Source organism: Branchiostoma belcheri, unplaced genomic scaffold, assembly GCF_001625305.1.
Source record: "Branchiostoma belcheri isolate BF01 breed outbred unplaced genomic scaffold, Haploidv18h27 scaffold1, whole genome shotgun sequence".
Lineage (NCBI taxonomy): Eukaryota > Metazoa > Chordata > Leptocardii > Amphioxiformes > Branchiostomatidae > Branchiostoma > Branchiostoma belcheri.
Window position 1 is genome coordinate 9,950,683 of NW_017802379.1, and position 24,910 is coordinate 9,975,592.

The 24,910-nt window shown below is 40.2% G+C and overlaps 3 protein-coding genes across 5 annotated transcripts in view; 2 read left to right on the forward strand and 1 right to left on the reverse strand.

The window, feature by feature from the left end:
* Positions 1-1,731, forward strand: part of LOC109472308 (alpha-N-acetylgalactosaminide alpha-2,6-sialyltransferase 5-like) — a 5,255-nt gene extending 3,524 nt beyond the window's left edge. Inside the window, exons 5-6 of the mRNA XM_019772032.1 lie at positions 183-287; positions 1,424-1,731. Coding sequence (XP_019627591.1) covers positions 183-287; positions 1,424-1,616 — 298 coding nt within the window. The 3' untranslated portion in view covers positions 1,617-1,731. The remainder of the gene's footprint in view (positions 1-182; positions 288-1,423) is intronic.
* Positions 1,732-4,112: 2,381 nt separating this feature from the next.
* On the forward strand, positions 4,113-6,762 carry LOC109484302 (alpha-crystallin B chain-like). Its single transcript, XM_019787591.1, has 2 exons — positions 4,113-4,801; positions 6,399-6,762. Exons 1-2 carry the CDS (start codon positions 4,295-4,297, stop codon positions 6,531-6,533), a joined length of 642 nt encoding a protein of 213 aa, XP_019643150.1. The 5' UTR covers positions 4,113-4,294; the 3' UTR covers positions 6,534-6,762.
* Positions 6,763-11,200: 4,438 nt separating this feature from the next.
* LOC109480081 (solute carrier family 43 member 3-like) lies at positions 11,201-23,184 on the reverse strand. 3 transcript variants are annotated; one of them, XM_019782343.1, is made up of 11 exons: positions 22,758-23,184; positions 22,077-22,123; positions 20,944-21,020; positions 18,723-18,815; positions 17,573-17,834; positions 16,829-17,017; positions 16,156-16,284; positions 15,062-15,260; positions 13,416-13,539; positions 12,236-12,338; positions 11,201-11,576 (listed from the first exon to the last, which is right to left on the reverse strand). In XM_019782343.1, exons 1-11 carry the CDS (start codon positions 23,180-23,182, stop codon positions 11,506-11,508), a joined length of 1,719 nt encoding a protein of 572 aa, XP_019637902.1. In that variant the 5' UTR covers positions 23,183-23,184; the 3' UTR covers positions 11,201-11,505. The 3 variants fall into 3 exon arrangements, with proteins under 3 accessions (XP_019637902.1, XP_019637965.1, XP_019637832.1); XM_019782406.1 differs by lacking the exon at positions 13,416-13,539; XM_019782273.1 differs by lacking the exon at positions 12,236-12,338.
* Positions 23,185-24,910: the final 1,726 nt, after the last annotated feature.

Consider the following 24,910-nt stretch of genomic DNA (forward strand, 5'->3'; position numbering starts at 1 on the left):
AGGACCTTAGGCCCTAAAATGAAGAAGCTGAATCCATTTAAAAAATGGCAGGAGAAGAAGAAGAAGAAGGAGAAGGAGAAGTAAGGTTTGATAGGCTATATGATAATAGCGGTAATAAATGGAGATAATAAAGTAAAATATCATATATCAAAGATATTTTTTTTGTGTTTGGGGTCTAAAAGTCGAAGAGAAATCTGGCTCAGCACAGGCTGGTTCACGATGGTCCTGGCTACAGAGATGTGTGACCGGATCAAAGTGTACGGCATGAGCAACGGAGACAACTGCAGGTAAAGTGGTTTTTTACTTCAGCATGAAAGTTCATCTGAGTTGGTAAATTACATTATGAAAAACTTAAACTGTTTTCCAACTCAAAATTTGACTCACCAGAAATTTTCGACTGAATCACTCAGTCTTCCTCAGCTATCTGACCCAAATGTTGTGGACACGTGATTTTTCCCACGTGTGACGTCAGCAAAGGTTAAAGGTTGTCTGAAGTCGATATCGCCCCCCGTCCCGGTTGAGCGATGGTTGAAGTGCCCTGATGTATATGGCCTCTTTTATGCATGCCTCTCTTGAAGTAATCCTGTTCGGTATCCAAGATTCTGACCCCCATGATTTTCTACTTGTCTTTGATGTTATTTGATTACTTGTTTTTATCACAGTCGAACCTGTGCTAGTGACCACCACTACATACAGGGTTGCCAGAGTATACACTGCAATTTTACGGAATACAGTAAAATGGTATTAGTATAAAGTGCAATTTTACGGAATACAGTATTAGTATACAGCACTGCATTTACTAGTAAAATGCACTGTATACTAATAGGATTGCACTGTATTCCGTAAAATTGCACTGAATACTAATACGATTGCACTTTATTCTGCACAATTGCACTGTAGACTAATACGATTGCACTGTATTCAATAAAATTGCACTGTATTCCGTAAAATTGCATTGTAGTCCATAAAATTGCACTGTATACTCTGGCACCCCTGACATAAGGACCACCTAGCCAATGATATGCACAGTCAAACATGTACTAGTGACTGGGTCAAAGGTATCTGGTAGACGATCTGGTAGTCCGTCCCGGACTGCCAGATACTTTTACTCAGTGTTGACGTCACATTAAATTCAAAGAAGCCACGTGACAAGTCTCACTGGGTCAGTCTATTGAGGAAGACCAGAGTGACTGGTCGAAAGCTCTAGGTCATAGGTGAGAGAATTTTTGTATCGGACCAAATAATATTTTAACTTTAAACATGTAACTGCCAACACATATGAACTTCATGGCAGGTGAGAGATATTACTGGTTGTGTGAAAAAAAAAACAACAACCAATATCCTACGTTGCACCAACCCGATGAAATAATTTTCTGAAAATGTTTTTTTTTCGTTAACCAGATGTTGTTTGTGCTAATTACAGGGACCCGAATGCTTACCCGGCGGTGTACCATTATTACGACAAAGGCCGCGGGAAAGAATGCGATGAATACAACAGGATGGAAAAATTAAAGAAACAGACACATCGCTTCTTCGCAGAGAAAAAGGTCTTCGGAAGATGGTCAAAATACAACAACATCACATTTCACTTCCCCACATGGACACCTAAAGAATGACTTGACTCATATGATCATGGAACTAAGAAAGATCTAGTAAATTTAATGTTGAGCATAAAATGCCCCCAACACCTCAAAACACACCGAACAAGACTGGCAATGAAAACATACATTGCCATGGCGACGGTGGTTGCTGTTAGGGTTATTGTTTGCATGGCACTGCCATCATTCCATTATTTTGAGGAAGACTTGGTACAGATACAGTGCACTCCTCCCCTGAGTGTATAGTGAACGAGCCCCGGGGCACAGAAAGTTGGGGCAGACAGGTCTTCAGGGTTCCAGGAATGTGGGCATAGATGTGGGTCAGAGACATGCCTGTGGACATTCCATTCCTGTGGACAAAATGCCTGTACCATTCCTAGAATTCTTGCAAACTGCACACAATACTAGTACCATTAGGCTCCTCCCTGAGACGTCGCCAAAAACAAGTTGTTGAACAACAGGATGCCTTCCTGCGCTATGCAAATGAGATTTACCCCCCAAGATTCGCAATGCATTCTGGGGATGGGAAACTAGTGAATGATCGTCATTTTTATATAATTAACTCCAGAGTCCATAAAATGATGATGTCATGTCGACGTTTCTAGTATATTCTTGCCGTCTCATCATGCTAAACAAATATCGAACAAATTGTTACAAGCAAGTAACGTTAAGGCCACACCAAGTAAATTTTATAGATGACGTCCTTTGGAGACCCTAAATCTAATGCGAGAGGGCGAAAAAAAAAACAAGAAAGGCCCTGAGAAACAAGATGCCTAGATTAGAAATATACTAAGAGACGACAAATGTTAGGACACAAATTGAAAGAGGTGACACAGTGTAACAAGCAAGAAGTCTTATTCATCATCAAAACAGCAATAAATCAGGTGGAACAGCAGTTGTCGTCTTGTGCTTTGGGGAGATAGATGGAGCGGTCAGCAAGTTTCTTCAAATGTGGCAGCATGTACCAAACTGAATTCCTTATTGAAGTCATTATTTCCTTGCTTGATGCTTCATAAGCTTTGGACCTTTGGTCCGTACAAACCTATTTTCGGCACTGTCGTGACTCTTTGGTCATAGTTACAGGAAGCGGAATTTCTTGTTTTTTTTCTAGGCCAAACAGGCCAAAATCAACGCGCGCGCGGACGTCATCCATAAAATTTACTTGGTGTGGCCTAAACAAATATCGAATTGCGAACAAATTGTTACAAGCAAGTAACAGTGACACTTAAGACATGACAGAAATGTTACAACTTCTCGAACATTCGACAGGTTTGTCAGAACCACGGGAAATCATTCCTAGCTTGATTGAGACTATTAAAAAATCTATAAACACTTCTTTCCAGTATGACTCGGGTATAGGATATTTCTAGCATGTTCCAACATTGTAGAACAAGTTAACAATCATCAAACAAACATCAGATAGACCTGACGTTAACACATTCACGTTACAAATTTAGACGTTTAGGCCACAGCAAGTAATTTTTATGGATGACATCCACGCGCGCATTAATTTTCGCCTGATTTTGAAAAAAAAAAAACAAGAAATTTTGTTGCCCTCTGACAGTGGTCAACATGCCGAAAATGGGCAAAGATGTCTGTTGCCATGCCGGGAGGCAGATAACTGAAGAGAGGAGACAAGAAAAGGCTCTGATTTAATATTTTGTTTCTTACTTTGATGCAGTGATATGTGATGTTCGCATTGAATAAAAACCATTTGTACATGATTGAGTCAACATTTTGAAATGTAGGAACCTTGTTTTTTTCCGCCCGCCTTGTTTTTTTTCGCCCGCTCGCATTAGATTTGGAGTCGGCGGAGGATGTCATCCATAAAATTTACTTGCTGTGGCCTTAGTTGACAAACTTTGCAACAATTTTACAGACTTCTCCCCTCCTGGAATATTTACTCTCCAGGCCTCTATTTGGGCGTTTTTAGCCTTCTTTTTAAACTTTTTTAAAACTTAAGCCTTCTTTAATAGACGTTTTGTAGAGCTTTCTATTCTTTATCAGATCCTAGCATAACCAAAGAGAAGTCGACAAAATAGAAAAAGCCTGACAAAACGCCTAAAAAGATTCCCTCAAAAAAATTATTAACCTCTGCTTGGAGAGTATGGAATATAATCATTTCTGTAGCTGGCCCGATGTATTAAAGGTCTAGTTAAATCCACACATGACTCATACAGTAGACGTTTCTCGTATATTCCTGGCCTTATTGCGTGAGATACCATCAATGGGCCGGGCGTAGGGTGTACAACTGTACGTGCTAGCCTCCTTCGCAGTCTTGCTGGGCGTCGGCGTTATTTTTTTCTGTGAGCGACGCCAGTAATATGCGGCCGCGAGGGACGATTTGCTGCCGAGGAAGTTTTTGCCACGGAGAGAAGGATTGTTGGAGCGCGAATCCTTCTCTCCGCGGCAAAAACTCGGCAGCAAACCTTCCCTCCGGCCGCATATTACTCGCGTCGCTCACAGAAAAAAATACCGCCGACACCCAACAAGTCTGCGATGAAGGCTATGTACGTGCGGCTTTGCTCGGAACTCCGAGAACGTTCAAAATGGGGGTGGGGTCAGGGGGTATAAAACCCGATATGGTCGGCCGCTGTCTGCTCACACCCGGGTAAGATTTCATCCCTGTCGCCTAGGCTAGTGCACTGAGCTCCATCTTTGTTGTGAGGACTCGGAGGTGGTTTTTGTCTTCGAAAATGGCAGGAAAAGACGAAAGAACGATCCCCCTGTCCTTCTCGTCCTTCGGGGGATTTTCTGAGGAGTGGAGGCGGAGGATGTCGGAGCATCATCGCGCCATGTTAGAGCGGCTGGAGCGCCCGTTCGGCGGTTTCCCAATGTCAGACGACTATGAGAGAATGTTCGCTAGCCCGGCTATCCCCTGGTGGCCGGGATACGGCCAGCCGCCGCCCGGGCTCGCCATCTGCCCCCCGGGACCCACCAGCCCCACCCCCGGGATGCACATCCAGCCGTTCTCCTTCCCGGGGGTGCCGCCCAGTCCGGACTCCCGTCTGGAGGTGGACGATAAGAAGTTCAAGGTTATGGTGGACGTGAACCAGTTCTCTCCCGAGGAAGTCAAGGTGAAGACCGTAGGGAACTACGTGGTGGTGCACGCCAGGCACGAGGAGAAACAGGACGAGCACGGATTCATCCAGCGGGAGTTCACCAGGAAATACCTGCTGCCGGAGGGAGTGGACCCCGAGAAGGTAACGTAGAGGATTAAATTTTTTTTGCGGTGGTTTTATCTTGGCGGTGGCCCGTTTCAATGAAATCATAACATCGGGAACATAACTCAGGTACTTCTATAGCCGCGGCGACAGTTGCAGGGCTTCTCTTGCTTGTAGTCTTTTACGTTTGGGCTTAAGACTGCAAGCAAGAGAAGCCCTGCAACAGTCGCCGCAGCTAGTACTTCTACATGTTGTTGTTGTTGTCCTTGTTTAACGTCTAATATATCGCTAGACGTTGTCACTTGGTGCTCGTTGTCGCGTGGTTCAGTTCAGAGTCAAAAAGTCTAGGTATTTAACTCTTGGTGCCTATTAACTCTTGTTTCAATTAATTGTGAACTTCAAACACCACAAAAAAACTCATTTTCTCTCTGCCAAGTATTCTCTTGGCAGACGTTAGCTAGGCTTGTTTTGGACGTCCAACACACCCTAACATCTGCTTGGAGAGTTAGGATAACATGTTTGTAGATATGGTAGAGAGATTTTGTACGAAATCTGCAAACAGAGAACTACAAACTTTTCTTCCTTTGGATGCATCTTTGTTTATTAGGATTGTCCATAAAAGTTCATGAGTGGTTGTGTGGAGTCAGAGGAATTCTAAGTACTATTGGTGGTAATGTAATGTTAGACAAACTTGAAATTTGGCCTCATACCGCCCCTCCCCATCCCTCATATTGATATGTGTAAGAAACAACTAATTTCAAGTGAGTGATTGTTTAAATCGCCTCCAAGTATAGAGGTTTAGTTTTTGTTGTGTCTGTTTGTTTGCTTGTAACGTTATGTTCATAATCAGTTGAATAAAAGAAGCGAAGGGGAGAGTTTGTAACCATAGACTGACAGGAAGGTCAAATTGGAGGTCAAAATGGTCTCACTGCAGGCTGGGAGGAATTTACAGTATATAATGCAGTGAGGAATTCATAAATATGAATAAAGCCATTCACAACACCACTAAATACCCAACAGAGCTGTCATAAAGGCCCTGTTCATATGAAGTCAGTGAAGGCGCTTTACATGTGGTTTCCCCCCGAAGCCGGTTTCAAGTGGCTCCATCTGAATGCTCCAAATCACATTGAAAGCGCCTCGACCCCGAACCACTTTTAGAGGTGGTTTCGAATCGGTTCATTGTGATTTGCGTCTGAACGCAATGTGATTTCAACGTGACTTCACCTGGTCATGGATTACGCGGTGATATTTCTTTATTTATAATACGTGGCAGCAACTTAAAGAGCAGTAATGGTCAAATAATATGTCCGTTCTAGTACGAGCTTCACCGCCTCTGGCGGGACTACGTTGGCATTTGGCTGAGGTACGCTGGAAGGGGGGGCACCAGCAAACAGGTCGTTGACCTCGTCTGACATTAATAACATGCTACCTAGCGTGTTTTCATCAAACAACATAATGAATGCAGTTTCGCAGAATCGTGATCGGGCACGGTTTGCAAGAAATGTATGGCACGTGGACCAGATGTGAGGAATGCGAGTTACCCGCATCGCGGTTCGGGTGGTTTCATATGAACAAGGCCAAAATCTTTGGTCTGTTGAAAACTAATCAGACACCTATTGACATCTTCCCCACCCAGGTGACGTCGTCCCTGGCCACAGACGGAGTGTTGACGGTGGAGGCGCCCACACAGAAGGCCCTGGAGCCGGCCGGCCCGGAGAGAACCGTCCCCATCCAGAAACAAGACAAGCCAGCCGTGGAGGGGAAGAAGTAAACCATGTACTAGTAACTTGAGTCACCATTATCACTTGTCTGTTTAGGCTTAAAACTTTTGTTCCAGCACAACACTTGACACTGTAAGGATTTCGGACACTGAACAAGACTATTTCTTGAGAGGGTGAAGGAAGCTATATACACAAGGGCCCATCACCCTTCATTGAACCGTGACGGGGGCTGACATCGTCTACCAGATACCTTTGACCCAGTGTTGACGTCACACTTCAAAGAAGCCACTTGACAATCTTCACTGGGTCAGTCTACTGAGGAAGACCAGAGTGACTGGTTGAAAGCTCTAGGTGAGAGAATTTTTGTGTTGGACCAAAAGTTTTAACTTTAAACATGTAACTCCAACACAGATGAACTTTCATGATAGTATTATCACTTGTCGTTTAACCTTCTACTCGCTGTGTTACCAATACCCATTTCGGTGCAAAATGGCTACCTGAAGGTGGTTCGTTTATCTTTGAATTTTTAAAGAAAGAAGTTATCGTATTCTAGTAATGTTAGATCTAATGTTAAAAGAAAACCGTTACGTTACAATCTAGGTGGGCAACATCTAACTGGTAATACATTTCTGTTGAACATTCTTAGTTTTATGTATACCGGTTCCTAATGTTAGTCATGCCTAGGACAATGGTGCTATATACTTTGTTCTGTATAAGATGCTGAGTTCGTATTGGATGAAGCCATGGTGAATAAAGTAGCAAACTAAAGACATACATGTGTGTGTGTGTGTGTCTATCCAAAATTTTCCAGTACAGCTGATGATTCTAATTTCTCCTTCGAGCCAAATTTGCCTACAGTCTATGCTCTACTGTCTGATTTAGAACGTTTCCCCCCTTTCCCGTGTCTGACCTTTTGATTTGTCATTCTCGCTTTGAATCTTCCTCCTTAGGCCATGTTGATTTGATTATATGGATGACATCCTCTGGAAACCCCAAAATTGATGCTAGTGTGCGAATAAAAAAAAGTTTGGCCAAAAAAAGTTGCTTTCATTATGAAATCTACGTGGTTTTGAAGGTTGAACAAATGACACTGAGTATGGTTTGGTGAATATCTAGTCTTCAAATTAATTTCTTTACATTTTCGTCTTCTTGGTTTGATTTTGACATTCTACGACATTGGTATCGTCTTCTAATGTTTTTTTTTCAAACTATGGCATATATTTGCTCATTTTGAACTGTTTTGTACCAGTTACAGTATGGTTGAAAACTTTTTTTTGGAAACGACCGAAAATTCATGCACGCGAGGATGCCATCCATATAATCACATCAACATGGCCTTATGTGCGGTATAACTCTGAGAGAAGACTTTAATGACCAAATGAAAGGCGATTTTGAGATGCTCCCATTCTAATATTGGTCAAAAAAGCAGTTGCGCTATTCTGACAAACCTTTTAGAATCATACAACTGAATACAATAGTGTACATTGCAATGACTATTCCAATGTAGTTATATTTATACATTGCAGGATAGTGGTCATGTATAATAACATAATATACAATATTTAGCAACAATGCCTCCATATCCAGAAAATAAACGAAAAACATTTTTGCGCATGCACGCAATGCATTAAAAATCAAGCTAAAGCATCATCAATTTAGCTATTCTTAGAAGTAATAATTGAAACCTTTAAGTACATATCAATAATTAAAACACTAGCCTGGTTAAAGCATATACAAATTCGGACTATCAAGAAAGATTTGTTATAATCACATTGTTAACATAAACAAGGTGTGGCTTCGTATTATACAATATTTGAATAATAATAATGCACAATGGTGGAAAACAAAAAAGTTTTGAAAAAAATTCAAGCATGGCCAAGTATGGCACAATCGTAATAAAAAAATGAAATTATTCATTGACAAACAGTTATTATAATGCTGTGCGCTTATCCATGCTCCAAATATGTATCAGTTAATGCAGAATGGTCAGCAAGGGTTTTCACTGTTCTTATAAAAAAATTGTAATATTTGGACTATATTATAAAATTTTATTCTGCTCACTCATGAACATCGCTCTGCTGAACATTATCATTATCCATTTTTTTGTCTGTTGTTCTATACAAAAAATTTTATACCAAAGAAAATAAAATGAGTTCAGTTTACAGTCAGTACTGTTGTTCCCACACTATAACAGAGTACCATAACGTCTCTCTTCTTACAACATTTTGAGGTAGAACAGCACCTAGAAAATGTCTCTAAGGCCACAGCAAGTAAATTTTATGGATGACATCCTCCACAGACTCCAAATCTAATGCGAGCAGGCAAAAAAAAAACAAGGTGGGTAAAAAAAAAAGATTCCTACAATTTAAAATTTTGACTCAATCATTGTACAAATGGTTTTGATTCAGTGGGAACATCACATATACACAGCCAGCATCACATATCACTGCATCAAAGTAAGAAACAAAACATTAAATCAGAGCCTTTTCTTGTCTTTTCTCTTCATAGTTATCTGCCATCCACCTTCCAGCATGGCAACAGACATCTTTGCCCATTTTCGGCATGTTGACCACTGTCAAAAGGCAACAAAATTTCTTTTTTTTCCCACAAGCTAGCGAAAATTAATGGGCGCGCTGATGTCATCCATAAAAACTACTTGCTGTGGCCTAAAGTACATACAGGATTTTAGAACATTAGAACTTTTTGACTGCCATTCTAAACTCTTTCATAAAGCTATCACCTACAAAAACCTCCATTTCAGAGAATATCTGTTCAAACATAAAACAAGATGGCTCTTAAAGCCTTTCACTGAAAATATGTATCAGAACACATATAATTTTCATGGCTTGTATAGTCAAGAAAAATAACATGGACATGTACATGTACATAGCTCATACAGACACTACCAAGCATCAACACTTTTTTGACAACTGATATGTCATGAATTTGGTACTATCAATGACAACATGTTGGGTACTACATTGTATGTATCCAACTACAATAAGTTCTTCACTGTGCTAAGACTGGCTTTTTTTAATCAACCCATAACACTACATACTAGGAACAGTATGGCAGCACATTTGTATAGACCAATTCCAAAGCTCTGCCCAACTTGTTAAAAACATAGACATGCAGCCACTCTCTCATTGGTCAAATCACTAATTACCACCTTCTCATTGGTTGAACTGCTAATGTGATTCACTAGTCAGGATTGGTCTATTGTTCATGGAGGTGTTACAAAAATGCGTCAATTTTTTGTCATGGCACACTCAGGTCTAACTTACTAAAAAATAAGTATAGGAACTTCTAACATGTGAATGTACCTCTATAAACATATGTGCACCAAACAGATAGATTTTACACAAAAGCGCATCAACTTACATACTTACATGTTCAGACATTACAATATTGCCACAGTATAAAATACTCTTTAGCAACACTATACACGTAAATAAATGTCTTTGGTTATAAAGAACAGTTAATGTATTTGTCAGTACATGTACACAGTAGTAAGAGTATAACTCAGCAAGGATAAACTTGAGTAATTTCTTTCATTAATAAATATACGTAATTTCACAAGTAAATATTTTCAGAAGGCTGGAAAAATAAAATTACAAAACCTCAAATCAACATAGTTAAGAACAAAATACTGCACAGTATTTTTTGGCATTTTTGTCTAGTTACCTCCATGAAATATTATGGATGTTATATTTTTTGAGCTTTAAAATTAATAGAAAAAAATGTTATTTCACTTTGCAGGTTTTGATGCATCGATACAAATGCTTAGCTTTTCACGCACACACTTGTATTTGTATGTCCCGATTGCATCCAATATTACAAACATTTCATCCTTTTGACAGTCACAACAATTAGCTCTTCTGATTCATGGTTAGAGAGATTTACCTCCGTAAATTACATTCAATATGTATGGAGGTAATGTTTTGGGTGGTGTTGTCTACGGGTTTGTGTGCACGTTTGCCTGCAGCAAAGACAGTTGCAGGGAGAGGATTGACAAGAAGGTCAAGCCTAAAGGTGGCTCAGCATGTGCCTGGTGCCAGGAATTGGGTAGTATGTGGAGGAATTCAGTAAGTGGTGGACTGTGTGTAATACCTGAACGAATTACGTCATACAATCCCCTCCACAGTTCCAATGCATTATTCCAAAACACTTTTCTGTGGTCTGAAATCTGCTAATGAACATAAAGTCAGTGGCAACTGATACATTTTTCCTAACCACATGTAGGAAACATCTACAAGAAGCAGAGGTTGGTGGGGATGATCGTAACCTTTCTATATATGCCCCGGGGTTAGCGAGAGAAAAACAGGACACATAGAAAGGTAACGATCTCCCCAAAACCACCCTCTGCTTGGAGTAGTGATGCATACCTAAACTCAATTTTAGGTTCAGGTCCGGATTCAAGTCCAGAGGTTTAGGTTCAGTTCCGGACTTGTACATGTAACTCCGGACCTAAACCCATGACGTGTACAAAATTGCATGTTGGCAACCTTGCAATGTTGTCTGGGTGATACTTTGGCCACATAACATGGAGGCCAGTACTTGACGATGCCTGATAGCACTGTTTTCTTCATTTTGCAGCAAAGATTTTGCAATGTACGGAAAGTTTTAGGTGGTTCGGAAAGAAAAGGGGTATGTGAAATAGTCTTTTATGGTAATAAGTCCAGACTCGGTTCTTGACTTTTAGGTTTTTTTGAACTTGAACCTTAACATTCTTACAAGTCCGGATCCAAGTCTAGTGAACCGGTATGCATCACTAGCTTGGAGAGTAGGTCCAACAAGGTGTCACCAAAAAAGCAATTCCCTAGGGAATGCATTGGTGGAATATTTCGATTATTTCCAACCAATTGCAGTACTATATAAATGGCTCCGCCCCTGAGGCGTCGCCAAAACTGATAGATCTATATGGTGGACACTTGGTCCACCACGAGGAGATTCTCGTCCTCCATCTGTCGCCGTTTCTTCACGGTCTGCGGCCCGTTCTCCTGATACTGCCGGTCCAGCCACTTACAGTGGAAGTACAGGTACACAGGGTGGATGACGGTCAGTGCTGTCAGCACCAATAGGATGATGTTTACCTGAGGGGAGGGATTTACAAGTCACTGTTACACCTCATCTTTGTGTTCTCACTTCTGATTGGTCCATTGAAGTTTAGATCTAACTTGACGGTGAATATATCTCTATTAGGCCACACCAATTTAATTTGTTGTCGGATTTGCCTCTTCAATTTCTGATTTGCAAAAAATAAAAAAAATAATAATGATAATAAAAAATCTGGATCTGCATCAACTCAAAAATGCTCGTTTTGCCCTGAGTTGAGGAAAGTCCTTTTCTTCCTACTTGTTACAGTTTTTCCATCTATCAATGCAGTGGTTTGATTAAAAGTTCAAAATTCATTGTTTAAATATTAACTTCATGGCTTCTATCGCAGTATTTCAGGCTATAAGAGGATGCCTAGACCAGTTTTTTTTTTCACCCTGTTGCTTCATACTTTTTCTGAAAATATCCGACAACCAACAAATTAAATTGGTGTGGCCTTAGTAACTATAAACAAATGTGCACAAATGGGATAGACTGATTGCTGTTAACAACACTAGGATGGTGTCTACCTGGGTTCAAAGTTAATCAGTTAATGGAATTTGTGCACCCTATTGTATAGTCTTACCACCCCCATCACACCATAATTATGCGTGACCTTCAAAGTGACCCTACACCATTTTCACCACAAGAACCTTACTGAAGTGAAATCCAAAAAGAACATGGGGTACTGCAGCATGAGAATGACTCCTCCAACACCATAGTTGGACCCTAACATCTTCCCAAAGTGTCGTGGAGGGTAGCTGGAGAAAAAAGATGTTTATGGAAAAAGGGAGGGGGGCTACGGCATTCCGAAACTGTACAGGTACTGAAATGATACATATAAACTCTGGTCTTCCTAGCTAGCTATTTAGTACCACAATTTTCCTGCGTTATACAGTCAAACCTGCACAAGAAGACCACTTGATTAGGGGACCAATAAAATCTGGCCTATGTGAACAGGTGGTCATTATAGACAGTATTTTAAATGCCTGTTTCAATGGGATAAATAGACCAATCCAAACTGTCCATCACAATTAGTAGTTCAACCAATGGAATGCAAATGGTGGTTCAACCAATGGGAGAATATCAATTAGCAGTTCAACCAATGGGTGGATGGTAAATAGTGGTTCAACCAATGAGAGAATAGCAATTAGCAGTTCAACCATTGTGTGGATGCAAATAGTGGTTCAACCAATGAGAGAATAGCAATTAGCAGTTCAACCAATGGGTGGATGGCAAATAGTGGTTCAACCAATGAGAGAATAGCAATTAGTAGTTCAACCAATGAGAGAGCATGTCTGTAAAATATCTTCATTTTCATGTTTTTATTTTGGATCTCTGCATTTTGATTGAGGTGGGTGGGGCTTTGGGATCAGTCTATAATGTAAGGCCATGTTGATTTGATTATATGGATGACATCCTATGGAAACCCCAAAACTGATGCGAGCGTGCAAATAAAAAAAATGTATGGCCCCCAAAAAAAGTTGCTACATGGTCATGAAGGTTGTTATGGTGAGTAATCTACTCTTCAAATTCATTTCTTTACATTTTCGTCTTTTTGGTTTGATTTTGGCGCTCAACAGCATTATCATTTTCCAATATTTTTTTTGGAACTTACGGTATCTATTTGCTCATTTTGCAACTATTTTGTACGATTTACAGTATGGTCGAAAACTTTTTTTCTTGGAAACGGCCGAAATATGATGCGCGCACGGATGTCATCCATATAATCAAATCGACATGGCCTAAGGGACCAAAAAGTGGTCACAATGGCCAGATGGTCACTTGAACAGGTTTGACTGTATACATGTGTATATACCCTATAGTACAACACTTACTGGCATAGGGTTTTTCTGGAAGACATCCTGTGTGAGAATGAAGAGGGGGTACTGGAAACAGCTGACTACCCCGCCTATGAACATGTCTGCACCAAACATCTTGCCAAAGTGGCGAGGTGGGTAACTGGTCCAGAGAAGGACAGAGACATTGTTAGTTCACCAAAGATTGTGTGCATGTAACCTTCACCAATAGAGCTCTATGTCAGGGCTCGAAATTCATTTTTGGGAATAGGTGCACTGGTGCACCCAACCTAAAAAATTAGGTGCACAAAAATTTTTTTGGGTGCACCACATAAAACAAATTAAACATAATTACAGATCTTACTGCTCCTCTTCTAAGCTTGAATCTGAAATGGGAGCTAACTTCAAAATCTTACACAAGAAGTACAAAAAAGATTTTAATATTTTTCTGACGCTTAGATGCCAAGAATATCCTGCATACTATTATTTAATATGTACAAAAATACCTACAAAAATATTTGGGTGCAAAAAGAATTGGGTGCACAGCTCCAATTTTGGGTGCACTAAGGTGCACATGCACCCAGCATTTCGAGCCCTGAATGTACTATTACAGTTGGGCCTAGGAAAAAAAGGTGTGTATCCTGTTTCAGTCCTGATAAAATTAGGGTCAGTAGGAATGGATTATCTTTTTTTCTCTCTCTCTTTTTTATTAGACTTTGGCAGTCTCTAGTGATTGAACTTATACAATACAGTTTAACAAGGTAAAACTTGCATGAGGACAATTATATTTTCAATTTCAATGTTGGTAAACCGATTGTACAATGTCTCGTGACTCATGATCACATGTCATATCATAGGGTGAGAAAAATTTTTATGTCCTTTGCAGGGGTCCACCCCATAAAAGCCTAGGGTCTGCAGTTTTTTCTAGGGTCGGTTGGGACACAGGAAACACAACTTTTTTTTTCCTAGGCCTTGTACAGTGTGTGGTGTAAATGTTATGGACAGCATTATGCAGCATGTTGGCAGAACGCACTGTGCCTGTGCAAAACCCGTAATTTACATGTATTATGCACAGCACTTCAGCAGAATGTCTCGTTCAAGGTCGCATTGGCGCATTTGAGAATACCAGTCTGTCTATAGTTTTAATATGTTGTACATGTGTCAGAAAAAATATTGTCTGTAACAGGCAAAAACTTAGAAGAATTTGCAGTTACAATACGTTCTGCCGATGAGCCTGACTTGAAAAAAACAAACACAAAACAAAGAGAATGTCTATTTCATGCCACAGTAATAGAAATGACAGTCAAACAGAAGTTCTTGACTACTATAAATTGACATGTTTTTTCAAACTACATTGTACTCTTAAAACTGCAAAATATAGATAAAACAAAGACAACTTGTAAAATCAAATAGATTAGTTTATGTGTTCCAATAAACAGTTTACAAGATACATTTTCTACTTCGAATGATGAAATAGAAAACAAACAGAATAAGCTGGTTCATGGTTCAAACTGTGCAGTGTCTTGTGATGCATTATGGGTAATATGTAAAAGTTGAAGTTTACACGTAACCTAAGGGCCTTCAATTTGATGTCATAAATGACAGTTCAAAATGTCAGTTCAAAACGTCTTTTTGAAAGTCAAACACATTTCAAAGATTAAGATAAGCACAAAAAATCAACTTACCCTACTGCAAAAAAAGTAGCGTTCCCGCCGTATAGAAAGGACCTAAGTACGACTTGTAGTATGAAGGATAGGTACTGGATGGGCAGGACGGGTATGACCACACATACGGAGAACAGCACACCCAGGAACGTGGTGAGACTGAAGGCGACCACACAGGAGCGAAGGTCCAAGCTCGCTTTGGTGTAGGCTGGCTCAACACCTGAAATACAGACAATGTGTTTAGTAGTGCTGTGTACCTAAACTAACATTTAGGTTCAGGTCCGGATTCAAGTCCAGAGGTTTAGGTGCAGTACCAGACTCGTAAGTCCGGACCTTAACCCACGGCATATACAATATTGGCAATCTTGCAATGTTGTCTGGCCAAAACTGGCCACTAGTGTTTAGCATATCTTCACAGAGGGAAAACAAGTTGTTTTTGCCCTGTTGCTTATTCGTCTTCAAACAAAAACTGGTCAACGACCTGGACCAAATGGCTATCACCATGGTAACTGGTGCTGCATGGTAACAGTCACCCTGTGCCTGTGGTGTTGAATTACTTTCCTGGTATGTGCTACCTAGCTTTTGCCCTAAGTAGCACACTGTGATGAGGATGTCGGCAGAACGTACTGCACCTGCGCGAAACTAGTAATGTATTGTGCATAGCACTTCGGCAGAATGTCTCATATAAGGTTGTATTCGCCCATATAAGGTTAGCATCCTGTCTGTGGTTTCAAAATGTTGTTTTGGAAAAGATATCGTCTGCAACAGGAAAAAATTCTGGCGTAACGTTGACCGAAAATCCAACGAAAACCGCGAAAATCCGGGGTTCTGCGCAGGCGCAGTACGTTCTGCCGACGTGCTCACACTGTGCTACCTGGCTCAAAGAAGTATTTCGAACACTGTCACGTACATGTATATTAGATGGCATCATCGCAATTGAACAAAACAAGATCACCTAAACTCTAAGTATTTCACAGATGTATGAGACCTTTGATTTCTTGTCTACATGTACCTTTCATTTGCAGTGGGCGACATGGCAATGAGATGCACTATATATGTACAACATGTAGCAACTGGATTCAAAAGATGTACATTTGAACAGAGATGATTCCTACCTGCTTGCTTATCCTGCATCATCTTCTTGGTGGCGTACTTGCGGTACGTGTCCATGATCAGTCCGTTCATGGGGGCGCAAAACACCCCAAACAGCTGCGTGAGGGCGAACGCTTCCGTGTAACTCTTGACTGGACATTCAGAATCGGAGGTAAAAAAACAAGGGCATAAGATTGGAGGAATCAGAACTTTTCCACATTGCAAGACTGTCCATGCTCTAACACTAGACAATAACAGTTTTCAAAGCACTGCATGCACAATTATAAAGCAATATCCAACACTACAAAAATGCTGACTGCGGCATTCCAAAACTTGAACTCAAAAACCTGCGAAGAGCCCCTGCAGTGCTGCTGCTAAGGGGTCCATTACTGAACTTGACCTTCCTTTTCCTTAACCTTACCCACCTACTCAATTTTATCATGATCCATCCACAGCATCTTGTTTATCCTGTTCCCAAACAAACTAACATAGACACAAAAGGTCTACTGTTAATGCAGCAACCTGCTATGTTAAAGACTCGAACTTGACCTTCATCTCCCCAACAGTAACTTGCTTACCAAAAAATAGTCCACAGTCACTCGAAAATACCCAAGCCAAAAATTTAACCTTCTGGCGTAATTAGCGTGGTCTTGCCAGGCTCACAACACTCTTACAGGAACCCAGAACTTCACACACCTACACAGCCGTTGTCCTCGGCTAGCTTGGTCATCCAAGGGTTAAACGTGCCCATAAAGAAGTAGTTTCTGAGCTGGATGACGGAGAACCAGAAGATGTGTGTGTAGAACATGCCAGACTTCAGACCCTTCATGAAGGTGGGGTAATACAGCTCAGGTGTGCTGATCTCTTCCTCATCCTCTTCTTCATCTATAGAGAAGAACAGGTTATCCTAGCTGTCTATCACAATTAGCAGTTCAACCAATCATAGCTTGGCAATTAGTGTTTCAACCAATGAGAGAGTGGCTGCATGTTTGTTAAACAGCTCACAACCTTCTTGGCTGAAAAACTGTCACCTGGCTTCAATGACATGTGAATTGAATTTTTCATCTCAAGTCCTGTCATTTTGCCTGTCAATCTTGAAGACTTACCTCCACCGGGATGCTGTCAACCTAATCTGTTCAGGCAAATACACAGATACATACAAACCCATAGCTCAGCCACCCAAAACAATACTTCTGTTTCTGGAAGTAAACATCCTTCCAAACACACTATAGAAATCATACGCAACACTCCTCTCACTTTGCTGTGCATTTCCGTTGGACATTAAGGCCTCCTGCTGCAGTTCCCCTGCCTCATGGTTGTGGTTCAGTTCAGATACATACAAACCCATAAAAGCTCAGCCACCCAAAACAATACTTCTGTTTCCGGCAGTAAATATCCTTTCAAACACAGTATCGAAATCATACGCAACACTCTTCTCACTTTGCTGTGCATTTCCGTTGGACATTAAGGCCTCCTGCTGCAGTTCCCCTGCCTCATGGTTGTGGTTCAGTTCAACATCAGCACCAGGTGGTCTCCTGCTGGTGTTTTTGCCCCTGCAGATGCCATAGTTGTAGTCTGGTGGGACGGGCCAGGGGAACTGTTTGGACGGCAGCAGGAAGAGGGAACGTAACAGCAACAACGAGGCGGCCACAGCGTAGAAGAGGAAAATGGCCTTGAAGCTCACCCCGCCCTCGTAGATTTTCTGTCAAAAAAAAATTGCAACTGTTATACTGTTTGTTGTGATATTGTTGAGTGTTAGAGAAGTCAATGGTTGTAGTGGAATCATATTGAAGCTGGTAAAGTGTAAATTCTGAAATGTTCATGGTGGCTTACAGATATGTTTGCAGTGAACTCTACAATGCAAATTCATGACACAGTGAATAAATGCATTACTACAGTGCTATAGTAATGTCTGAAGCGTATAACACTGAAAACCTCCTTTCTACACTCAATCTGTGAATAGTTTCATCAGGTTGGTAAGTCAATCAATCAATCAATCAGTCACTGAGTAAAGAGACTCTTTTACACAACCAAGTCTTTTTACACAACCAAGTCTTTTTACACAACCAAGTCTTCTATTCTGCCAACATTTCTCCTTCTACCATGTGAAAATACATTCTACATTCTAATATGACTTTAGTGACATCTTAGGGAAAACAGGTGCATTAAGTGTAAGGATCCATGTGGGAAGTAGAGAAAAAAGAAATTTGTGAAACTTGCTTCCGCAAGATCGGAATGATACTATGATTGGCATGAGGTCACCGTTACTGTCATGACTCATGTTTTGAAATGTCAACTGAAAGGAAGAGAGATGAATTTTACAATGTTGTAATTAGACAAATTATATTGTTACAGAAGGTAAACACAAAAAATTAAGAACATTATACAGTAAATCAATCATTGGATTAAAAATAATATAGAATGAACATAAATTAAGTCATGTAGCTACATGATGTACATGTACATGGTTAGCCTGGAGTCCAGCCTTGTTATATTGTAACTGTGGTCCGTTTAGCACTGGACATTTACAGTTCAAATGGTGAACCAGCTTATTCTCTGGCCCAAGTACCAGTACAGTCACTGTACTTACCAGAACGACAAGGAACACAAAGGAAGAAGAGTCGAAGGCTCCATTCACCAACGTGATGACAGTCGACCGCTTGTCTCCAAACAGGTTTCCAATCTGTGTGTGAAAACAGGAAAATTCTGTTTTAACACAGTTTGCACTGTAGTAAGTAATGAACATATAGAAAGACTCTATACTTTACACTCAGTAGAACATGCACAGCATTGAGAAAATTCATGACTACACATACATGTGTACATGACAATATTTTGTGTATATATTTGTTTATGTATTGTATTTTTGTCTGATGCTGAGCCCTGGAAGATTAGCCCCTCATGGGGCCAAAGGGTATTTAATAAACCAACATGTATAGCACTGCACAAAGCTTATTTCCACGCTGAGAAGGTAACAAAGAAGCTCCTTGCTGCCCTAAGTTTTTTCCTGTCTATTCTTGGATGTTGTCGGCCCATATTTTCTTCTGCCTTCCCCTTTTTCTTGCTCCTTTTACAGTAACTGTTCCTTGAAGGATTGTTTTCGACAGTCCATTTGATCTCATTACATGTCCGTACCACTGAAGGTTTCTTCTCTTCACAACTGTCAGGAGTTTTTCATACTGACAGTGCTGTTTTACACTGTTTTTTTTAATGATTTCTTTGTTTGTAACACGGTCCAGGTATGTTATCCCTAGAATTTTTCTAAGGCACTTCATTTCTACTGACTGTATCCTTCTTTGGAGCTCAGCATTTAGTGTCCATGATTCACAGGAGTACAGAAAACCTACTAACACACTACATGCATGTGTAACACTTTATTATAATATTCAAATTTGGACTATCGTGCCTCTGTCTGGTTGCTACACACTTTTGTTTGCATTTTGCAACTATACATGTACCGGTACCATGGGAGGTACATGTACATTGTATTTTGCAAAGTATATTGCAACCTGACTGCCCTAGGAATTTAGCCCCAACTTATGAGCAAACTTTTAGCATGCTGTGCATGTCTTATAATGCAATACGTTGTACTTCTAAACCTTAATATGCCTGTACAAGTAAAGTCTAGGTCAAACTTCCCACTTCTTAGAAGTTTGACACACCCTTACAGGCATAAGGTCATTGACCTTTCCCAGGTGTGTTCTTAAGGTATTCTGTAAGGAGGTCAGTTTGGCTTCAATATTGACCATAAAGAGAAGAGGCACACACCTGTGCAAACATGCCTTATGTACCAAGCCCCCTACTCAGGGTCCACCAACTAGATTTGTGTCTGGGATATATCTTAGACTGTGTAGTTAACAAGGCCTTGGAAAGAATGTTTTATTTTGGATATTAGTTTAAAGAATATGGTTAATACATGTACATGTAGGTAGGATCTCTGTTTCTTCTCCAGATATTGGTTAAAGCAATCCAGTAAAATACAGTTTAATAGTGTAAAACTGAAATGCATCAGAACCAGGGCTGTACCCGGGACCTGTCCCTGTTTGTATCTGTATAATTCTGTATCTGTATGGCCAGTATACAATGTAACTGCCCTTCAGCATAACATACCACCCTTGAAGGCACATGACGCTGTGACAGCTGGCTATATTACACCAAATGACCTGTCACACCTTTGCACATCTACATGTAACTGCATTGTTTAAAGCTACCGGTATCTGGTGATGGCGTCCCTACTGTACTTGGTGGCAACACGTTCTACTCTAGGAGACTAGGACAGTTCTAGGAAAATTTTTTATCCTGTATACTATTATACATTTAAAATGTACAAAAATACCTCCAAGATAGTTGGGTGCACTGGTGCACCCACAAAACAAAATTGGATGCACAGCTACAATTTTGGGTGCACTAAGGTGCACATGCACCCAGTATTTCCAACCCTGAAATGTAAACGTCTATTTAGTCCCACAGCGCAACGGGTAAGTATGATTGATGGGCGTTTAGTTTATTTGATAAGGTTTAGGCAGCAGGGAAAGGGTTAAATCCAAAACTATTTTTTGAGAGAAAATTTGTGTGACTTCTAAGATTTCTAAGACTGTAAAATCATTAGAAGGTTGAAGTATAGAGCACAAGATAGCCTAGTATGATTACTTCCTTCTGAAATACAGTGTGGTGTGTTAAAAGCACCCCCTATTTCATCCAATGTGAATTACAGGTACACTACTTCAAAAGTGGGCTAACTTCGAATTCATTGGCTGGACACAATCAACCTGCTGTTGTTCACTTCTAATACGCTAGGTGGGGCTTTTTACCTGCATGTTGGTGATGAGCAGGTATCCTCCAGACACAGCCATGATGCACATGGAGGCAAACAACACCTCAGATGACGCTGAAAAAATACATATTGGTGGTTCTGTAACAGTGTTGTTGTGCTACCAAATGGTCATACTGTAAGGCCACACCAATTTAATTTGTTGGTTCTTGGATTTTTTCACAAAAAATATGAAGCGACTGGGCGAAAAAATAGAAAATAAACACAGGTGTAAGCATCCTATTATATAGCCCCAAATGCTACGATAGGAGCCATGATGTCAACACAAAACCACAAAAGGCTGGTTTAATATTTTAACAGTGAATTCTGAACTTCTAATCAAACCACTGCATTCATAGATGTAGCAACTAGGGAGAAAAGGACTTTCCTTAACTGTTGGGGGCAAAAAATGAGCATTTTTGAGGTGATTCAGAACCAATTTTTTTTCTGCAAATCAGAAAAAAATGAAGAGGCCAATCCGAGAACCAACAAATTAAATTGGTATGGCCTAAACCTTGACATGTTAGCAGTGATTTAGGTTTCACAGTTTTTGCAGTAACTTCTCTACTGCGAATTCATGACATCGTAAATATGCATTACTATCGTACTGTACTACAGAATTGTTTCAACTGCAAATTCAAAACACTGAAAACTTCCTGTACCCTTCTACCCTGAAATAAGGTGCCTGTGAAAATAAATGAATTAACAGTATCTAGTGAATACTTATTGTTGACTATGTTTAACTCTAAAATTTTTGTTGTTCAGGGCTCGAAATTCATTTTTGGGAATAGGTGCACTGGTGCACCGGTGACCTAAAAAAATTAGGTGCACAAAAAAATTGTTGGGTGCACCATATGAAAACCTAATTACAGATCTTACTGCTCCTCTTCTAAGATTGAATCTGAAATGTGAGCTTAAATACTACAATAAAGATTTTATAATTTTTCTGACACTTAGATGCCAAGAATATCCTGTATACTAATATACATTTGATGTACAAAAATGCCTGCAAAAATATTTGAGTGCACTGGTGCACCCACAAAAAAATTGGGTGCACAGCTCCAAATTTGGGTGCACTAAGGTGTACATGTACCCAGTATTTCGAGCCCTGTTGTTGTTTGTTTTTGTTCTTACCAACTGTTGTGAAGGCTGTCATCAGCATGGCGATGGCGTATGTAAAACTGTGGGATGGACACAAGATAAGACACCAATTCAATATAAACTTGAAAAAATTGTGAGGTAAAAAGATTGTAACAAACTACAAAGGTCTGACACTACATTGTTAAAGAAGAACCTCCCCAAAAACAAAATGAAATCAAAGATTTCAGATTTCTGGGAAATATTTTGGGTTTTTGTGACCTTCAAGTTTATTGACCTCCCTATCAATCAACTGCCCAAATCACCTCCCGACAACCATGCAACGGAAGCTATTTAACTTAACTTTTCTCCCTATTGTCCCAGCACTGTCCCAAAAATAAATTTCAATTGTCCTGAAGTGAGGATGAAGTGTCCCAACCTATTTTTTGGGGCAGTATTCTGTGACGTCAACTTGAGTCAACTTTATTTTGCTTATGTTCACTCCCAGGCGCACTATAATTGCAGAGTAGACGGGAAATTCAGGGGGATTTTTCCAGATCCAAAAGCCGAGACATGTGCCTGATAAACAAAAGAAGGGCTGACATTCTGATGTTGTTTATTTTTCTATTGTCCCAAAAATGTTCCATAGTGTCTTTTTAGTTGCCCCAGCCTAAATTTTTATGGTCAGTGGCCATTGGACCACCTTTAATTTCAAGCCCTGGGACAGACAGGCCTTACCTTGCCACTATCCTGGTCTTCCTGGTACCAAACTTGTCGTACAGGATACCGTTGGGAAGCGCCATGAAGCTGAGACACGCGCTGGCTATCGTGAAGACCAGCGACAATTGTTCATCCTGATACGTGCATACGCTTACTGGTGCGCTACAGGAGTCTACGTCAGATGCATTCGAACCGCTCGTAGGCGAAACCGTCGTGAATTGCGTTTCGTTTGAAAAAATGACTGGTGTTGCCGCCGTGCCAATGCTACTGTTAGAGAAGCCGTTTTCTTGTCCGTTGACGGAGGGAGGGCAGCTGAAAAATTTTTCGCCCTTAAGTACGATGACAAGAGAGGCCCAGCCGAATATGAGTCCACCAAACAGAAGGCACTCCAGTACACCCGTCACGAACGTTGTCCATTTCTTCACAGGTGGAACTTGCGACATCTTTGCTGAAACGGAAAAAGGCATGTTGAAATTAAGAGAGGCCACATGTGCAAGCAAGTGCAGCATATTTCACTCCATTTCACTCCCCATGTAAAAATGGAGTGTTTCATCTCAACATGTTAAAATTAAGAGAGGCCACATGTGCAAGCAAGTATAGCATATTTCACTCCATTTCACTCCCCAAGTAAAAATGGAGTGTTTCATCTCAACATGTTAAAATTAAGATAGGCCACATTTGCAAGCAAGTACAGCATATTTCACTCCATTTTAATCCCCATGTAAAAATGAAGTGTTTCATCTCAACATTAAAAACTTAAAATACAAAACATTCCACTAAAATTTTTGATATCACAGTAGTCTGACTACGTGGCTTAAACAAGTAAGTTAAATTTTAAAGTAGCCATTCCACTGGTCTGGCCCCAAGGAGAGGAGGCATGTTTAGCCAGCACATCGGCAGAACGTACTGCACCTGTGCAAGACGCAGATTTTTCGCGGTTTTCGTTGGATGTTTGGTCAACGTTGCATCAGAGTTTTGCTTATTGCAGATTTTTTCTGACACAAAATTTGAAACTTATAGACGGGATGTCATCCTTTTATATTTAGGTAAGTCCATTTTCTTCCTAGTTGTTACAGCTTTTCCAATCAATGCAGTGGTTTGATTAAAAGTTCAAAATTCATTGTTTAAATATTAACCCAGCCTTTTGTGTTGACTTTATGGCTCCTATCGTAGCATTTGGGGTTATAATAGGATGCCTAGACCGGTTTTTATTTTTTTCGCCCTGTCGTTTCATATTTTTTTCTGAAAATATCCAAGAACCAACAAATTAAATTGGTGTGGCCTAACAGTGAGAGATTATGTAATTAAACAAAGGCTAAATATCACAGCTGTTTCCAATGTGATTAGTCAGAGTTGCTGCCACATTTGAAATTAGCCCAATTAACAGTATGGTAGATAATGGGAAAAGGATAGTGCCATTGACGTCAGGCAGTTTCTCACATGTCAGTTTTAATTATGACAGTCATTATTACATACAGAGGATTTACTTGATATGTTTGCGGTGGTTTTGTTTTTGCAGCAGGGCTCGAAATTCATTTTTGGGAATAGGTGCACTGGTTCACCCAACCTAAAAAATTAGGTGCACAAAATTTTTTTGGGTGCACCATACATGTATAAAACAAAACCTTATTGCAGGTCTTACTGGTCCTCTTCTGAGCTTGAATCTAAAATGAGAGCTAACTTCAAAATCTTAAACAAGTACTACAACAAAGATTTTATTATTTTTCTGATACTCAAGAGACCAAGAATATCTGGTATACTATTATACATGTACATTTAATTTTTAAAATTCCTCCAAAAATATTTGGGTACACCAGTGCACCTACAGAAAACAATTAGGTGCACAACTCCAATTTTGGGTGCACTAAGGTGCACATGCACCCAGTATTTTGAGTCCTGTGCAGTAACGACTCCACTCCGAATTTGTGACACAACGAATATGTGTTGCTGATGTACATGTATTCCTATCACAGAATTGTTTTCATGGTCAACAGAAAACACTGGGAAAACGTTTTTTCCCCTTTTACCGCAAAAATAAATGAATTTAACCCTTGTCCTGCGGAGCCCAACAATTGTTGTTTTGCATATACAGTACCATCTACATATCACCCTGTACAGGTACAATTTGGGGGTATTTCTTGTGTAACGCTTCACACCGCAGCGAAACGTAA

Excerpts from the sequence above, each read along its gene's own strand:
- LOC109484302 (XM_019787591.1), top strand. The coding sequence starts at position 4,295 with ATGGCAGGAAAAGACGAAAGAACGATCCCCCTGTCCTTCTCGTCCTTC. Across the intron at positions 4,802-6,398 it reads AGGGAGTGGACCCCGAGAAG|GTGACGTCGTCCCTGGCCAC; the intron begins GTAACGTAGAGG and ends TTCCCCACCCAG.
- LOC109480081 (XM_019782273.1), bottom strand. The coding sequence starts at position 23,182 with ATGTCGCAAGTTCCACCTGTGAAGAAATGGACAACGTTCGTGACGGGT. Across the intron at positions 21,021-22,076 it reads GACAGCCTTCACAACAGTTG|CGTCATCTGAGGTGTTGTTT; the intron begins GTAAGAACAAAA and ends GTATTTTTTCAG. Across the intron at positions 16,285-16,828 it reads CGAGGACAACGGCTGTGTAG|TCAAGAGTTACACGGAAGCG; the intron begins GTGTGTGAAGTT and ends CTGAATGTCCAG.